Source organism: Hipposideros armiger, unplaced genomic scaffold (assembly GCF_001890085.2).
Source record: "Hipposideros armiger isolate ML-2016 unplaced genomic scaffold, ASM189008v1 scaffold_275, whole genome shotgun sequence".
Taxonomy (NCBI): domain Eukaryota; kingdom Metazoa; phylum Chordata; class Mammalia; order Chiroptera; family Hipposideridae; genus Hipposideros; species Hipposideros armiger.
The window spans coordinates 464,574-482,602 of NW_017731625.1; the positions used below are offsets into that span (position 1 = coordinate 464,574).

General features: G+C 58.7%; 1 protein-coding gene across 8 annotated transcripts in view; it reads left to right on the plus strand.

The window, feature by feature from the left end:
* The first annotated feature begins 16 nt into the window (after positions 1 to 16).
* The window catches only part of ARID3A (AT-rich interaction domain 3A), a 38,192-nt gene continuing 20,179 nt past the window's right edge, over positions 17 to 18,029 (plus strand). The window contains exons 1-4 of one of the 8 annotated variants that reach the window (XM_019657476.1): positions 300 to 454; positions 3,437 to 3,581; positions 3,687 to 4,323; positions 5,296 to 5,623. In XM_019657476.1, the coding sequence (XP_019513021.1) occupies positions 3,944 to 4,323; positions 5,296 to 5,623 (708 nt within the window). In that variant the 5' untranslated portion in view covers positions 300 to 454; positions 3,437 to 3,581; positions 3,687 to 3,943. The other 7 variants (XM_019657478.1, XM_019657480.1, XM_019657479.1 and 4 more) reach the window with 7 other exon arrangements.

An 18,029-nucleotide genomic window follows, 5' to 3' on the forward strand; every position in this document is an offset into this window, starting at 1 on the left:
CCCCCGAACACCCCTGGGCAGGTCCTGCTTCTTGGGACCGAGCGCTGGGAGAGAGGGGCGTCCGGGAAGGGGGAGGGGGCCTCGCGAGACCCCTCCCCGCGTCCTGGGCCGCGGTGCTGAATCACCGGCGAGGTATTTGCATCTGAGAGCGATTTGTCACCCGGTGATTTGTCTGCGGGGCGGTGAGCTCTCCGGTTGGGGGGTAGGGGAGGGGCGGGGGAGGCCGCGCGCGGGCAGACTTTTACCAATCCGGTTGGGTGGGGGTGTAGACGCGGATTGGGCCGGCGGCTGGGTGAGTCGACGCGCGGCACAAACCCGGCGGCGGCCGGGAGCCAGCAGTGCGCAGCTCGCGGCCCGGGCCGGAGGCCAGGCGCTGCTGGGGCAGGGCGGGACGCCAGGCGCGGGGCATGCTCCCCTGGAGCGGGCCCTGTGCCCCCCGAGTGGGCCCCGCGCGGTGAGGCTCCAGGAGGAGGGCGGCTGGCCTTTTAAATCGCGGGTTCCGGTCCAGGGTGAGGGGGTCCCCAAAGTTGGGCAGGGACGTAGGTGGGGGTCTGGCGCTGGGAAGGAGACTCTGGTAGGTCGGAGTTGGGTGGTTTTCTCTGCGCCCCCTTGAATACCTCACCTCCTACCATATTGCATAGGGTCGCGCGGGGACAATCGGGGGTCGCGAATTCGCCCCCCACCCCACCCAGCGGGAGGAAATGGTCTCTGTACGCGGGGACTGAGCTCTGGGTTCTTAGTACATTTTTTCTCCCCGAATCGGGTCGGGTGTTTTCTTCGGTAGCCGCGAGGGGAGTAGGAGCACCAGGTGGGGAAGGCAGTTCCCTGATGAGCCTCCCCTGCCTGGACGGTTTATTTATGAAGTGTCGGGTCCTGGGTAGAAAGGGGACCCTGGAGGGGACACCGCGGTCCCCGCACCCGGGAGTGGGTTCGGCCCGGGCCCCCGACTCTCTGGCGGGGACTCCCGGGAAAAGCCCCCTCTCCACGTTCAGTGCCCCCCACAGACACAAAGCGGGCGCAGGAAGCGCGGGGAGCTCGCGTTTGTCAATTCCAACGTTTGGTGTCCGACCCCGGGCGGAGCGTTTGTCAATAATCTTCCGTTTTTAGTCTCCCGGGCCGAGGGGTTGCCCCCCCACCCATGCAAATCGGCCGCTTTCCAAGAAGCCTTTGAAGCCCGGACTGGGGTTTCTGTTGTCTTATATCTTCTTCAGTTTTTCTTTTCTCACTTCCTCCGGGCCGCCCCCTCCTGACTCCCCCTAGCCCCCTCCCCAGCCTGCTGCCCCACCTTCCCCCTCCTCTCCCCTCCTTGGAGTGAGGGGCCCCTTTCGCCACCCGCGGGCCCCAGCCTTGCACAACTCTTTAAATAACCGAGTTTTGCAAGGCCTCGGGAGCCAGAGCGGGTGATCTCTCTCTCCTCGAGGCATTGGGGGGGGGGAGGGGGGAGGTGTGTGTGAGAGAGGGCGTGGCCCGTCCCTCTTTGCGCCCCCCCCCCCGACCCCAGCTAGGTCCTAACTACCACCCAGCACCCCCATCCCCGCCAGGTCCCTGCCTGGGAATACTTCTCCCTCGGGGCTGTCATAAAATAGGGGTAGGGGCTGAGGACAAAAGACTCTTGGGGGGAGGGATCTGGAGGAGGGGGTGGGCGTCGTCAGTCTAGGATTATTGGAGGCTTGGGGGGTTCAGGCCCGGCCCAGGGGAGCTCTGGGGTTCCCACCTGTCCCCCCGAGCCCCAGCATGGAAGCCTGCCTTGCTCCCCTCCCCCACAGGGCGACCCGGAAGGGTCATTAAACCCAGCAGGCCTGGGGGGGGCGGTGTAGGGGGGAGTGACTTCCTTTGGCCTCTTCCTTCTGCCCCCCCAAAGAGGCGGGGGTTGCCTGGAGCGTTTCCGTGGGGCATGGGGGGGGCTTGTCTTGAAGTTGTCAAAGGTGGGGGAGGGGCAGTGGACCAGACTAGACACTGGGTGAGAAATGTCCCCTCAGCACTTCTTGGGGCTGGTGTGGAGGTGGGGGGTGACCGCCAGTGTGGGGGCAGAAGGAGAGCTTGATGTTGCTTTGCTGTGCTGGTCTCTTGCCAGCATTGTGGCCTCTGAGAGGGTCTTTGTGCCCAGGGACCCCCGCCCTTGCTGGATACCCAGGTCCTTTGGGGGTGTATCCCTTCCCACTTTTTACAGGGGCCACTCATTTGTCCCGCCCCCCATTGCCCTTTTACCCATCCTGCTGGAAGCCCCAGGGGGTCCTGGTAAAGGGCATCTGGTTTGGTGGGGAGAAGGTGGAGTCCGCTGGGCTTACTGTGGCTCTGTAAGGCCCCTCCCATGACTGGGGAGGTTGGGGTGATCTACACTACACAACTCTCCTAGGGAGGGTTCAGGCTCCTCCATAGCAGGTCACCAGAGGGGTTAAGGAGGGCTGCCAGTGTGGAGACCTAGCATCAGCCAGCTACCAGGAACCTCTCCCCACTGGTCCCTCCTGCGCATGACGTTTGCTCCAGGAGTGGCTTAAGAGCTTTTGGAGGTTCATTTGCTGGGTTAGGGACAGCCTCCTGGACACCCCACCCACACTGTCCCGGTGATGTACCACCTGGGGTGTTACCACTGGGCCTGTCGGGTTCTGCCCATCTGTTTTATTGGAGGCCTGGGCGGGTGGGGGTGTGGCCTGGGCTGGGGCTGGGGGCTGGGGTGGGACCCACATCCTCTGGTCTTGGTGGAGCCTGGCTGTTCCAGGTTCTCCAACATCCCTGCCCATGGCCAGCAGGAGGCCCTGGCAATTAGGGTTGGTGGTGGTTCAAAGGGACCTCAGGCTGAGGGCAGAGCATGTTGCATTCTGGGATGTTGGCCCCTCTTGGGGTCCCAAAGAGCAGGGGAATTCCCCCACATAGAGAATATGGGGGCAGTGTGGGAGGCTCTGATGTCACTTAGACCCAAGTTAGCAAGACATCTCCGAGCCTCAGTTTCTCTCATCTATACAGTGGGTGCTTTCCCGCCTGACGTGGATGGGATGTGGTGCCTGCTGTGTGCCTGTCTTCACCATCATAAATTTACTTCACGTCTGCCTGAGCACAGTGAGGTGGGCGCAGCTAGGGCACCATTTTGCAGAGAGGGAAACTGAGGCTGAGAGATTGAGGCTTAGGGATGACAGTGTGAGTGGAGAAAGGTTAACTCAGAGCCCATATACAGCAAGCGCTCAGTCTGGGCCAGCCATTGTCTCTGTTAAGAGCCTGAGTGACAGGAGGGTGCCTGGAGCTCTCTGGGCCAAGCAGCACCAGCACCTAGAAGCCAGAACCAGAACTTAGAATCTACTTGGCCTCTGGTGCCTGGCAGCCGGCTGTAGCCAGTCAGAGGCCAGGAATGTCCTGTCCCCCTGCTGTGTTTATGAAGCAATAATTGATGCTCTTTCTTGGGAGGTTGTGGTTGACCACTGGGTATTTCTCTGTGGCTCAGATGGGTGGGGGCCACCTGGAGGTCCTCGAGAGTCCAGTGCAGGGTGACGCCATTTCTCAGCCCACTGGAGAGCGGACAGAGTGGAGGTAGATGGGGAGTGCGTGCTCCTCTGCCTCCAGGGAGGCCTCCAGGTCTGCACCCTGATGTGAGTGGGAGGGGTTTTTCCAGAGGCCTTTATGGTTCAACCTCAGTGGGGAAGATGGGGCCGAGGAACCCAGTGTGGTCTGACCGTCTCTCTTGCGGCCCCCAGGTTTCTGCAAATACGTGAATGAGCTGGACGCCAGCAGCTGTCCCCTGGTGTCCAGCGTGAAAAGGAGGCACCGCCTGTCCTCTGCTGGCATGCCCCGCCAGCCCTCAGCCTGAGCCCATTAGTCCCCGCCCTCTGCCACCCTGCACTGCCCCGGCTCCCCCGCAGCCCTCACACTGCAGTGCGGCCGGGCCCCCTCCCCAAAGGGGCCGCCCCCGCCACCCACCCCTGGTGCCCGGGGCGGCCCGGCCCGCAGGGCCATGAAGCTGCAGGCAGTGATGGAAACGCTCCTACAACGGCAGCAGCGGGCACGCCAGGAGCTGGAGGCCCGGCAGCCGCCACCTCCTGAGCCCCCCGCTGGTCCCCCAGGCCACACGAGGGCTGCCCCAAATGAGGACAGAGACCCCGAGAACGCCAGAATGCAGCGGGCACAGATGGCTGCGCTGGCCGCCATGCGGGCTGCTGCCGCCGGCCTCGGACCTGCACCCAGTCCTAGTGGCTCTGAGGATGGGCCCCGCGGCTCAGAGGACGAGGACACAGCCCAGGAGGAGGCACCGGGCTCACCCGGCCAAGGCGGGGAGGCACCAAAACACACGGAAGGTGACAGGCACTTCGAGGACATGGCCTCTGATGATGACCTGTGAGTGAGGTCTGCATGCTCCATGCATTGAGCGGGCATCTAGGTCCTGGGGACATAGTCGTAAGGGCAGGACAAAACCACCCAGAGACTGTAGAACTTTCTGGATGTCAGTGGACGCGTTCTTTATCTGCACTGTCCAGTGTGGGTATAACCAGTCTCATACATAGCTATGGAGCATGTGAAACGTACCCATTGTGGCTGAGGCCTGGTCTAGTTTTATTTCATCTTAACTTGAGTAGAGCTAGCTATGTGTAGCCAGTGGCCCCATTGCCCGGTGAGGCTACAGCAAATGCAGCATCGGGCAGATCAAGTTGATGGCCTGGGTGGGACCTACGCAGAGTTGAGGTTGGTTGGCTCACCAAGGTCTGCGTCCCACGGGTGTCCAATGCGGGCCCCAAGCTGGGTGCTGGCAAGACCCCAGTGGAGTCCTTCTGGGAAGTTGTTTAACAAGCAAAGAAGTAGGGTGTTCATAGGTTGTGATCGGGGCTGCTGAGAAAATGAAACAGGTGCCAGGGATGGGGCTGGCTGCGACTGGAGGTTAGCTTTCCAGAATGGTGGCCACAGGTCTCCCTGTGGAGGTGACCATCCCTAGGAAGAGCCAGAGGGAGCCTGGAACACAGCCGGAGTAAGGGCCCTGAGTCAGAAACCGGCTCGGCACTTTCAAGGCCCAGCAAGGCAGCCTATACAGCAGAAGGGGGAGGGGAGGACGGGGAAGCTGTTAGCATGGGGCAGGACACCGGGGAGGGGGAGGATAGCTGGGGCTATGCTGAAGGGGCAGTTCCAGTTGCTCCGGGCTCACTGAGAACCAGTAGTGTAGCCCACACCCTAAGCAGGTCCTGCTTGCAGGCCCACCCAGCAGCCCACTGAGAGAGGGAGACCCAGGCTGGAATGAGAAGCTGGCTTTGCCCCAGGGTGGGGGTGAGCTGGCACCTTCTCCTCTGACCTCTGTCCTCTGTCCTCTGCCTGCCCCAGGAAGCCAAAATGGGAAGAGGAGGAGGAGGAGGAAGAGGAGGAGGAACTGGAGGAAGATCTGGGGGACGAGGAGGAGGAAGAGGAGGACTACGAGGACGAGGAGGGGCTTGGGCCGCCGGGCTCTGCTGGCCTGGGCACTGCAGCCCTGTTTCCCCGCAAGACCCAATTGCCCCAGGCCTTCCGTGGTGGTGATGGTGGGCCCCGGGTGCTGGGCAGCCAGGAGCGATCAGGGGCTGGCCCAGCCCACTCCGGGGGGGCTGCCCACGTGGCACCCCAGCTGCAGCCTCCTGACCACGGGGACTGGACATATGAGGAGCAGTTCAAGCAGGTGGGTCGTGCGTAGTAACGGGGCCGTGGAGGCAGGGGCACACCTAGCTCCTACTGGAGTCCTAGCTAGCCCTGGTGGCTGGTGTTTGCCTCCCATGTGTGCAAGTGCCGAGTTGGGCACTGGGGTCCTGTGGGTGAGGTGGGCTGGATGTTAAATGAATGGATGTGGGGGACATGAGCCAGGAGGGAGAGGTCCAGGGGCTCCTAGTATCTGCGCTAGGACAGAGCGACAGAGCAAGGAAAGGGGTTCCAAGTGGAGGGATGGCCCAGGCCAAGGCTGTGTGACTGGACTGGCTCAGCAGCGGTGGTTGTGGGTGCGGCCTGGTGATGTGGGCTTGGAGGCCTTGTCGACCTTGTCGGCGTGGAGTCTGCTCTCCTGAGGCCCAGGCAGCTGGCTGAGCAGGAGATGGCCGCATTGGTGTGCCGGCCAGCAGCTCCCTGGGGCTCTGGAAGGACGGGGAGGAAGCAAACTGTCCTGGTGCCTTCCCGCGGGGTAGGCGGTCAGAGCAGAGGAAGTGGCCAGGCAGGGCATCCTTTGAAGTTGGGCTGAGCAGGGCTGGGCAGATGGAAACCAGATGGCGGCAGGGTGGCCAGTGGGGCTCGCATTCCACTCGCGGCCAGCTGGGCCCTGCCCTGACCTCCAGGAGTGGCCAGAGAGGACCTGGCCTCCCCAGCTCAGTGTTCCAGGGGACTGTGGACATGCCAGCACACGGGAGCAGTCTCAGGGCAGCCCACCTGCGGATGCTGGCTCCAGAATGGGCTATAGGGCCTTCTGAGTAATGTACTGGCCAGGTGCTGGTCTCTGGAGACCCAGTGCCTGGGGCTCCCCTCTCAGCCTCACTTGGGACTGAGTGCTGGGACTTGAGCTCAGGCCATCAAAAAACTCACAGATGAAGTAAAGAACTGGGAATTGGACACATGGGGACAAGCCAGGGGCTGCAGTGGGAATGACAGGGACCACAGGAGTTGTGAAGGCGGGAGGGACGGTGCCTTGGGGTACCGGGCACAGCTAGCTTCAAGGATGGGAGGGAGAGCTAATCTCCCCTGCCCGCCCATCTGCCCTCCTAGGAGCTGCCCAGGCAGCTGGGGCTGGGTGGGGCGGCCTCACCTCCCACCCAATCATGGCACCAGGATGGTGGTCCTGGCACGTGGATGGCGGTACCTTCTGGTAGAATGACAGCCAGCAGACATCACCTCCTGAGGGTGAGGCCAGCCCCACCCCACTCGTGGCCTGGGCTGCTCCTTGAGTGTGGATACCAGCCTGAGCCTGCGGGCGGGACTGATGGTCCCACCCTGCTCCCTGCCTCAGCTTCTCTCCCTTTTGGAAGGAAACACTTGCTGGGCAGCTGCCCACCCCGTTTTGCAGGTAGGAAACTGAGGCACAGTATTGGGGGCAGTCTGCAGGTTCTGAGCCCGGTGTTCTCTGGGCTCAATGTAACACAGATGGGCACCTTATGGGCAAGTTATGTTTATTTATTTACTGGATATTTGTTGTCTGCCCTGAACCCAGCCCTCAGGGAGCTCCAGGCTGGGGGCCAGATCCAGACAGACACCCCTATCTTGCAGGGTCACAGCCGGGCTCAGAGGAAGGGAGAGACGAGGATATGCAGCCCTTCTGGGGTCAGAGATGACAGGACCCCTGCTCCACCCCCACCCAACACTGACGGAAGTGTGGGGTGGTTGGTGGCCAGGCTAGGCAGGGACAAGGGGTCAGAAGTCTTGACCCCAAAGCCCCCTCAGCATGTCAGAAGCAAAAGACCTTGGGAGCCATTATCCCACTTGTCCAGGACACGATGGTGAAGTCTCTGGACACCCAGGGTCAGGTCACAGGGGTAAATTGAGGCCAGAGGGTGAGGGAGCCCCAGTGTCATACATGCTTATGGTTTATCCCTGTGGTGGATGAAGGTCAGTAAACAAGTAAATGGATGTAACACAAGGCGGTTGGGGATGTGATCGGCGTCTCTACTGGGAAAGAGAGGAGGCCTCTCAGGATGTGACGTTTGGGTCGAGCCTTGTAGAAGGAGCACTGGGCACACACAGGGAGGAAACAGCCCGTGCAAAAAGTCCTGAGGTGAGACCTAGCTTGGCTCGTGCATAGGGGCCAGACAACATTGGGCTGGATTTCAAGATGAGGGAGGTCGTGGGCCAGCGGGGGTGCCTGCTTTGAGGTGCTGGGAGCTTATCCTAACTGTTTGTGGCAGATCCAGCTGGTCAGGCACCTGTGCAGCTAGTGTCAACAGTGGCCTGGTCTCAGCCAGCTGGGCAGGTGTCAAGGGCCGTGTTGACTCTGGCGCTGCCCCACCCCTTCCTGGCACGTGGCAGGCCAACCGGCCAGCCGCCCACTTGGCATCATCTATGCCTCTGTCTCCTGGTCTTGGCAGGACCAGGGGCTGACTTCCGCCCCAAAAGCCTCGACAGTCATGAAATTCCTCTGTTGGCTGCAGGTCTGGGGGGCAGGCTGGGAGCAGCGGGCTCGTGGCCACGGAATCTTTCCTGGAAAACCTGGAACCTTGCACCAGGGGACCCCTGACATGCACTGATGGAGGCCAGCCCTCCAGGAGCCGTTGGGGATTGGGGTGTGTCACGGGCAGCAATTAGGTTCTCAGTCTCCTAGCATTGGATGTGGCATCGTGGCGACATCCTAGTGGCTTCCTGTCACCAACATGGCCATGCCTGGGCTATAGAAAGTGCCGTGTGGGATTGTAAGCCAATTTACTCATAATCACAAGTCTTCAGCCACTTAAGGATTCGAACCTTTAGTCTCAACAACTCAAATAAATGTTGGGATTTTCTAACAGCTTTATTGATATAAAATTAACATAACACATAATTCACTCATTTAAAGTATGTAACTCACTGGTTTCTAGCATATTCACAGTATTGTGCAACTAGCATCTCTATTTAGTTTCAGAACCTTCCATCATCCCCAAAAGAAGCCCCATCCCCATGAACAGTCACCCCCATCCCCTCCCCAGCCTCTGACAACCACTAACCCCTCTCCTGTCTGTGGATGTGCCTGTTCTGGACATTTCACATAAGTGGAATCACACACAGTGTGGCCTTGTGGTCTGGCTTCTCTCACTGAGCACCGTGTGTTCAATCAAGGTCTATCCACAATGTGGCGAGTGTCAGTGCCTACCCCCTTTTCACAGCCAAGTAACATTCCTGTGTGTGGACCGGCCACACTGTGTGTGTCCGTCTCCTGTTGATGGGCCACATTGTTTATGTCTGTCACCCGCTGATGGACACTTGGTCTGGTCCCACCTTTGACTGTTGTGAATCGTCCTGCTGTGGACATGGTGTGCAGGTGTCTGTGTGGACGTGTGTGTTCAGTTTTCTCAGCTGTGGACCTAGGAGTGGAGTTGCTGGGTCTGATGGTAACCCTGACATTGGAGGAGCTGCTGAGTGCTCCATTTTGTGTCCCACCTGCCATGCATGAGGTTTATTTCTCTGTCCTCACCGATACTGGTGACGATGACTGTGGTTCCAGCTATACCCGGGGGATTGCATGGCATCTCACTGTGGTTTCGATTCACATTAAATATTGGGATATTTTCCCCGGTTTTCCAAGGTAACGTCTACGCGCCACACACTGTGAAAGGAGCTTAGAGATGTGGAGGTAACAGTGCTAGTATATTTGTCGCTTAGCTATGTTCAGGCAGCAGATTGAGTGCCTCACACATGTCTTGTGTACCCTCTTGATCCCATGGGGAAGGAACTGCCATTGCCCCATTGTGCAGATGGGGAAACTGAGGCATGGAGCCGTCAAGACATTTGTCATGGGGGAGGTGTCAGAGCTGGGACTGGACCCCAGGGTACACCGGCCCCAACCCCAGTCTTGGGAGAGTGGGCAGACAGACAGATGGGCGAGGTGCAGGGGGCTGCTGGCTGCAGGGTTTTGGGGAAGCCTGGTGGCCTCATTGAGCCTCAGTTTCCTTCATCTGAAATGGAGGCGTCAGGACCCAGTGCCTGGACACAGTGGGCACCTGGGCAGAAACAGCCCCCAGCAGCCCCCAGAGGCCACTGCGCCCTCTCCATGAACTCTGCCTGTCCCCCCTCCCTTCCCTGGACCTTCTGGGGCCCATTTCATCCTGGGGGGTATCCTGCTCCACAGGTTCAGGAACTGGGAGGTGAAGCCGTGGGCCTCAGAAGAGTCCTCCTCAGGAGGCTGGGATCACATTTGGGTTTTTTCTGTTTTTTTTCAGCTCATTTAGATTTTTTAAGTTGGGAAAAATACACTTATATATGTTTTAAAGTCCATTTTTGGTTCCAGAAGTAACACTAGACACCATTCTCGTGTGGAGAGAACATGGGACAGTTACATGAAGCTCAGGGCCACCAGCCGCTGCCCCAATCTGGCTGGCGTCAGCCACAGCTTTTCCAAGCCTATTTCTATGCACTTATGCCCAGAAATGTGACCTTTCAGGGGTCTGGATAGTTCCGCTCAATGCTGAGCTGGACACAGTGCTTTTTGTGTTTTGTTTTGTTTTGTTTCACATTCTCATCGCTCAGTGTCTGTCTGTCATATCTGAATGTCCCGAGTCACCTGCTTCATTTCAGCTCCCTGCAGAGTTCCCTTGTGGGGCCGACACCAACATGTTGCTCTGCTTCTGTTACTCTCTTGTAAATAGTACTGCAGTGAACATCTCTGGACTCATGAGAGTTGCTTGGGGCATTGTGGGGTGGGAGCTGGAGTTGCCGGGGGCTCGGGGAGCAGATGGCAAACATTTTCTTTATCCTGCCTGGGAGTCCTCCAGGCTGGGCAATGTCAGAGCAGGACACAGCACTCCCAGCCCTGAGGGGTTCAGGGCTGGGCTAGAGGAAGAGGATTGAGGGGAAGGCTGCCCAAAGGAAGGGGCACTGGAGTTGGGGCTTTTACAGGACATGTAAGAGTTTGCCAGATTGGCAGAGAAGGGTAGGGTCTGCTTCTTAGAATAGCCTGGCTGGAGAATAAAGTAGGAAGAAAAGGTATGGACAGAACATTAAGGCAAACCAAAGGTGGACTCAAATGGGGGCCTTAGCAGGGTTTGGAGTTGAGGAGGGAGATTGATGCTGGGGGGATCCCTCTGGGGTCCATGGTCCAGGCAGGAGTGGAGGAATCCAGCATTATAGCTAGACCTGTGGGCCAGGGGAGGAGGCTGAGTTAGAATTTTCTCAGTGGAGGAGGTTATTCTAGGCAGAAGGCACAGCCTGGGCAAAATCCAGGTCAGACACTGGGTTCTGAGCCCAGCCATGTTCATCTGGTGTGCTTGAGACAGAGTGGGCCAGGAGCCAGGCCTCATGGGTCTTAGGGGCCAGCTGTAGCACCAGGCATCTTCCTGAAGCACCGGGATCCCCTGGCCATGTGCAAGGGGGCGGGGAGGGGTGTCGGGAAGCCCCTGGGGAGCCCAACCCTCCCTGCCTGGGGCAATGCCTGCCTCATCAAAGCTGTTGTGGCTGCTGGCACAGAGCCAGCTGGGCCGCGGCGGGTGTGGGGAGGGTGTTCGCCCGCCAGCCCCTGGCACCATGCCCCTGCCCGTGCCAGCCCTGGGAACCACACTGACTCAGCCGGAAGAACCTTATCTGGCTCCTGCGCTGTCACCCGGCTTCTGGGTTACCGCCGTGGGGTCACCACTGCCGTGGCCTGGCCCAATGCCTACCGCCAGCTCCTCATCCTGGTGGCTGCTGCCAAGCGCCCAGCCACGCCCCACGCTTTCTAATAACATACGCGGCCGTTGGAGGGAGTGGTGCCCAGCGGGCAGAGTGTCCTTGCTGGGTGCCTGAAAGGGGGATGGGTATGGGTGAGCCACGTGGGAGCCCGCCCACTGGCGTGGGTGTGTGTGTGAGTGTGCACATGGGTGTGGGGATTTGGTGGTGGGTGCATGGTCCCCATGGGCTGGGGGGTGCTGCAAGTGTTGGAGTCTGCATTTGCCAGAGCTGGAGCCCTGGGGGACATTTGAGATTGTGTGTGTGTGTAACCCACGTGTGTGCTGGTACATGGCTGTTGTGTGTGTGTGTATATGTGTGTACGTACGTACATTCTGGGGCCATGTGGACCCATCTGCAGTATCTTTTATGTGTATCTGTTATCTCAGGAACCTGCTTGCACCCCCATGTCTGGTATGTGTGTATGTCTGCATGCGCACAGCATATGATGTGTTCCTAACTTGCATGGATGTGTTGCTGAGTGCATCCTGGGGTGTCTGGGCCTGTCTATCCCAGAGCGTGCTGACCAGGCGCCTTGTGCGCTCCTTGTGTCTGTATGTGACGGAGTGACAGTCTTCTGTGGCTGTTTTGTTTGCATGTAGCCACGTATATGGGGATCTGCAAGTGCACGTGTGTGTGAGCACGTATGCATGGCCAGCTGCCATGTGTGCCTGTGTGTGAACCTTGTGTGCCTGCCATCTGCCTGCCCCACTGGGCATCCCATGCCCCATGAAGCGTGAGGTTACAGTGGGGTCCATTAACCATTAGCCAGAAAGTCACATCCCCTGGTTACTGGCTTGCATTGGCCACCCCAGGGCAGGTCAGCTGCCCTTGCCTGTGCTGACACAGCCAGGGAGCCTTGAGGTGTGGACAGGGCCATGTGGGCTCCCACTGCATGGCTCGATTCCTTCTTCCCCTCATGTGCTGTGTGGTCTTGGGCAAGGTGGCGCCCTCGCTGATCCAGAGGGGCTGCCCGGCAGGGCTGGATCTAACTCTGTCTCAGCTTTCTTGCCTGACACAAACGTCCTTCAACCCCCCAAATTTTTTGATCTCCAGAGAGAGTACCACCTGCAGTGACATAGAGGGACATCTGTTGACCCTTTGTGACAGCCCAGTACCCCCATCATGGATGCTATCGCCCTGTCACATTGCATTCCAAGCCTGGTCAGGGGAGCAGCTGGGGGTGCTGGCTGGTGGGTGAGCACGCGCAGGGGCGGGGCTCAGACCGCCCCTTCTCTGCCTGCCTGGCCGCATGCGGCCAGAGGACAATTGGAGGTCATGGGGTTAAATGGTAACCAATCTGCCTATTGAAAGCTCTAGCTCTGGATGAGGCCTTGCCCTGCAGTCAGGGCTGGCGGGGATCTCGTGGGCGCCAAGGGGTGGGCAGTAGGGAGGGCTCAGAGTCAGCACTGTCTGCCACCCCTGTAGGCCCTGTGGCCTCTGGGATACACCCCGTCCTCCCAACGATGGAAAAGCAATAGGTAAAAACCCACATTCCAGGAAGAAACCTGTCGGGAGGATAAATGATATCTCTCCAAAACTCATGCCCACCTGGAGCCTCAGAAGGGGACCTTATGTTGAAATAGGATCTTTGCAGATGTCATTAGTTAAGATGAGGTCACACTGGAGTAGAGTGGGCACCAGATCCAATGACAGGTGTCCTTATAAGAAGAGGAGACACACACAGACATGCAGGGGGATGGCCATGTGAAGACAAAGGCAGAGATCAAGGTGAGGGCACCATAAGCCCAGGGATGACTGGAGCCCCCAGAATCTGGGACAGGCAGGAAGGACCCTCCCCTGGGGTCTGAGGAGGGCGTGGGGCCCTGCGACACCATGATCTCTGGCTCCAGAACTGTGAGAATGAATCTGTGTTTGGTGCTTTGTTCCAGCCACCCCAGGAAATAATTCAAAACCTGAGGAAGGTTTGGGTCCCTGACTCGGGGCTTGGCCATGCTGGGCACTTTCAGGGAGCCCAGGGCCCGCCAGGCACACAATGTAGGCAACCTTGATCCCCACTGGCCACCGACTCTGCTTTGGGGATTGGTTTGGGGCAAGAGGACCCTGACTGTCCCGCCCATGAGGTTGTGGAACCGGGTTCAGGCAGAAGGCCAGGCTGTGCACCTGTGTGCACGTGTCTGAGCTGGTTCCTTCCACAAGCATGTATGGAACGCCTACTGTGTACCAGCCCCCATTCGGGGCACCAGGGATGCATCTGGGAAGAAGGCAGACGGAAGGGCTGCTGTCCTGTTGGCAGCGTTGTGGTGGGGGTGTGGGGCCCAATGGGTTGGGCAGGTGTGGCGGCCAAGGGCAGGCTGTCTGGGGCCATTATCTGCGAGCCAGTGAGCAAGGGTGTGTCTGTTTGTGTGTCTATGTCTGGATGGATGGGTGTGTCCATGTGTGCCCTGGGAGACCACATTAGGGTGGGCATATCAGGTGGGTCTGTGGGGAGGTGTCATCTAGTTGGGTGTGCCAGCCAATATGTGTCCATGGCCACGTGGAGGTTTGGGTGGGAGGTTGTGTGTCTGGAATGGGGCCTGGGGTCTGGGGGTTTCTGCCCGGGTGGGATTGTCTGAGGGTGTGTGTGTGAGACTTGTTAGTGTCGTGGGAATTTGTCTGGCATCTCTGTCCAGGCTGGAGTGGCTGTGGGCCCCGGTGCACTCACATTCGCTTTCTGCCCCATGAGGGGTCTCCGAGGGCCACCCCAGCCTCTGCCCTGTTAGGCTATGCTCCCAAACCCTCACCCCACATAGGCCTGAGCCCATCACTATAATGTGGATCTTCTGGGCTTGTGAGGCCCCCCACCCAGGGGGGCACCCTGCCAGGGCCCTGACCCCCAACACCGAGGGGCCTCCCTGCTTCTGACCAGGCGGGGGCAAGCCACTGCTTCCTTCTGTACTTCATTTAACCCCCTTCTGTGACCAGCTCCATGAATTCTTCCCTGGGACACAGGCTGGGCAGGTTCCTCTGATGGCGGTTGGGAGGCCAGGGGACAGGCAAGGGACTAGAACCTGGCTGCATCTGTCTGTTCTTGGAATCTCCTGGTTTTGCTCTTTCTCCCCCATCTCTCTGTCACTCTTTCCCTTTCTGTATCTCTACTTTCTCCCTCTCCCTGTCCCCCACCTCCCCCACCACCTCCTCCGCACCTTATAATTCCTCCTCAACTGCCACTTTCCCAGGGCCTCTGGGTGGCCAGTGACCCGTGGATGGGTGTGCATGGGCACAGTGCCACCCTCTGCCTGCCCTAGCAGCTGCCCTGTCCCTGATGGCTCCCTGCCCAGCCTTGGGCCTACCTGCCCCCTCCCCATCCCCTGTAGCCAGTACACACGCTCATTGATGGGTGCCCAGTTCTTGGAGGGGAACTGGGGCCTGAAGTTTCCTCTAGGTTATTCATTTCTTTGCCATCACCATGCAGGGTAGAGCCTGGCCGAGATGGGGTGCAGATCACTGGCTATTGGCATTTCATTGTCATCGTTGTTCATTACTATTTACCAGGTGTCCTGGTGGAGAGGCAGGGCTTGATGGTCACCAGCTGTGTGCCTGCTGGGGCTACCCAGCTGACATCTTGTCTCACCTCCATTTTCCCTGCAAGAATTCCTGAGGCCCGCCCCCTCCGCCCCAGGCCCCCACAGTCAGGAGATAGAATTGAGTGGCACCCTGAGGCTGCTAGCTGCCACCAAGCCGTGGTTCCTGTTGTTCTGCCTTTGGCCTGGGGTCTGGTAGAGGCTCTAGTGCAGCGGTTCTCAACCTTCCTAATGCTGCGACCCCTTAATACAGTTCCTCATGTTGTGGTGACCCCCAACCATAAAATTATTTTTGTTGCTACTCTATAACTGTAATTTTACTACTGTTATGATGTAAATATCTTTTTGTTTTCCGATGGTCTTAGGTGACCCCTGTGAAAGGGTTGTTCGACCCCCAAAGGGGTCGTGACCCACAGGTTGAGAACTGCTGCTCTAGTGGGTGTGCCTGGTGGGGCCTCCGGGCTGAACCCACTGGGACCCCTTCCTCTTGGGTGGGAAGTGGGAAGCAGCCCCCTTCCTTCCTGCTCCGTCTGTCGCTGCCCAGTGATAGGGGGGACCTGGTCAGCTCAGCCAGGGCAGGGGTGGTGATCTGTCCCCTAGCATCCCGCTTCCTGAAGCTGCTGGCACTGGCCATATTTCCGTTCAGAGAACCTGGGCTGGGAGTGACGGGACCTCACTCCCCAGCCAGGTAGAACTTTCCGAACAGCTCTAAACACTAGGAAAGTCCCTTCCAGCACATTCCAGGCTCATCTGTAGGGAAACCCAGGGCAGGAATTTTAATTCCCAGGTGCCAGGCCCTGGGTGGCGGTCTTGGACGTGAGGCAACCATGAGCAGGCCAGGCAGGAGCAGGAGACTATCATGTTGGGGTTGTAGGGGCCCGGGACCCATGGGAAGTACCCTGAGGGCAGCATGGAATGATTAGTAATTGCTGGGGAGAAAGAGGAGATTCTGAGTTTGGGGCTTTCTGACCCTGAAGCATTTTCCTGATGTCCCCGAGTGCCCGGTGGGGCTGATGAGGCTGGTGCCCCTGCAGTCATTACAGAGGTACTAAGGGGCTCGGTCTGGGTTTCAGCTGAGCTCTGTGGTTTTCTCATAGCCTCTGCTTCCCTGTCTGTGAAATGGGGTCCCATGTGGATAGTGGTCAGCTCAGAGCCAGGCCACCTGGATTTGTGTGCCATTTGCATGATGGCATGGGACAACTGCCTTTCTCCTCTGCATCACTTCTTAGAAGTGTCTCTGTTAATCCCTATCCTGAGTGTATCCTCAATGCGGGCCTGCTCATGTCCCTTGGGCCTCAGTTTTTCCACTGTGGCATGGGGCTAGTGGGCAACCAGCCTTGACCTGCCACCAAGGTAGTTCTTCCTGGTGCCAGACCCTCCTCCCTCCACACCCTCCTTCCCATGAGTTTCTTGTCCCCACCTGGATGCCTGGGTGTACCCCCCGCTCACTTTACAGATGGCCCTGGTCACATGAAAGGCCTCCAAACATTGCGATCTGGAAATCCAGAAAGATGTAGTTCTGTGACTTGTTTCTGGAGCTTTTTATTAATATCTGTGTCATCAGTGGGGGTGTTGTCTTTTCAGAGAGGGGACACATGGCCTGTTGGGGGGTTCAGGAGGGTGTCCGAGCAGACAGATGTTTCTGCCCTGCCCAGAATCACTTCCCCAATTTCCTGCACACCCGGCAGGGCCCCTGCCACATCTGCGTGGAGGAGGCCCCACCTGGAGCACTGATGGGAAACGAAAGGGCCGCCTGGCTGCCGGTGAGGGTGCCCCCAGGGTCAGGTGCACAGGAGGATGACTCCTGGGAAGGGCCTGAGGTTCCACAGACATTGATTAAGCCCCTACAGTATGCTGGTAGCGAGTGACCCTGCCCTACTCCATCCTTCAGGAGTGATGCTGGCCTCCAATGAGCCTCCCACTCCCTCACCATCTACCCTGCTGGCCGGGCCCTGAGGGGCATCTGGGTCTCTCTCAGGAACACTCTGTCCCCTGCGTCCAGCACAGGTCTGACATACAGAGGGTGCCTAATAATGGCTGCAGAATGGACTGTCCTGGTCAAAATCCTGTGGGCTGGCAGCTCTCACTCGGTCTGCACCTCCTCTGTGTTGTGTCCTGGGAGTTTCCGGAACAGGCAAAAAAAGAAACCTTCAAATTCAAAACCCCCAGATGCCCACCTGGGTCGGCCTTCTGAAGGCCAGGGTCCTGCTGCCTTTGGAGCTGGGAGGGAGGCTGCAGCAATGGCTTCCTCATCGTGTTGCCCCTGCACCTCTATGATGGGTAAACTGAGGCCCAGAGTGTGGGCAGGGAGGGTTCCAGGTTCTGGGTCCTTATGCCCCAACTGACCTCCTCCCACAGCCCCACAGAGCCCCATTCTGACTTCATTTATTCATCTGTTTGTTTGTCTGTTTGTCCCTGCTCTAGGGTCTGTGTGGGGAGAAGGTGAGACCTGGCCTCAAGGCTCAGCTTTGCCATCTATGGGTGGTGTCCTCCCGCCCTGTGCATGTGGAAAAGGACTGAACAAGCACTTAGCAGGTGGTTGGCATGAGACCTGGTCAGTTTCCCCAAGCCTGGAGTGAGCTGAGAGGGCTGTGGGGAGACTGGGGTACCTCCCCACCCACTCCCTCTCTCCGGCAGCCGAGAGCATTTCTGTGAATGGGGGAGGCTGGGAGGCCCCCAGGGACGCTGCTCCTGGCCCACCTGGGGCCCCAGCAACGGCTGTGAATGCTGAGTCATCTTGGGCAGGCAGCAAGGGCCCTCACCAGTGCCTGATAGTGTGAGGAGGGGTTTTATCAGTGGGCAGGCGGGGAGCTGTCGGGAGGGGGACATCAGAAGGCAAGGCCGAGGGTGCGAGAGCTCAGGTGTACCCTCACTACCCCTTCCTTCATTAGTGGGTGCCTACTGTATAGTAGGGTCTGTGCCTGGCATCTATAGACCCTGATTCTACCCTCGGGGGCCTCTCATCAAGGTGGGGAGAAAGATGGGAAGAAACCATCCCCAAATAATCACTGTCATGTGACCCTGACAGACGCTAGCGTGTTCATGGAGGCACTGCCCCAGTTTGGGGGTCAGAGCTACAGGCTAAGGTTGGATGACGGGGATTCTGGGTGGAAAGACCAGCAAGTGGAAAGGACCTGGGACAGGACTGGGTATGAGGAGCAGTGAGAAGGCTGTTGTCACTAGAACAGAGTGAGCTAT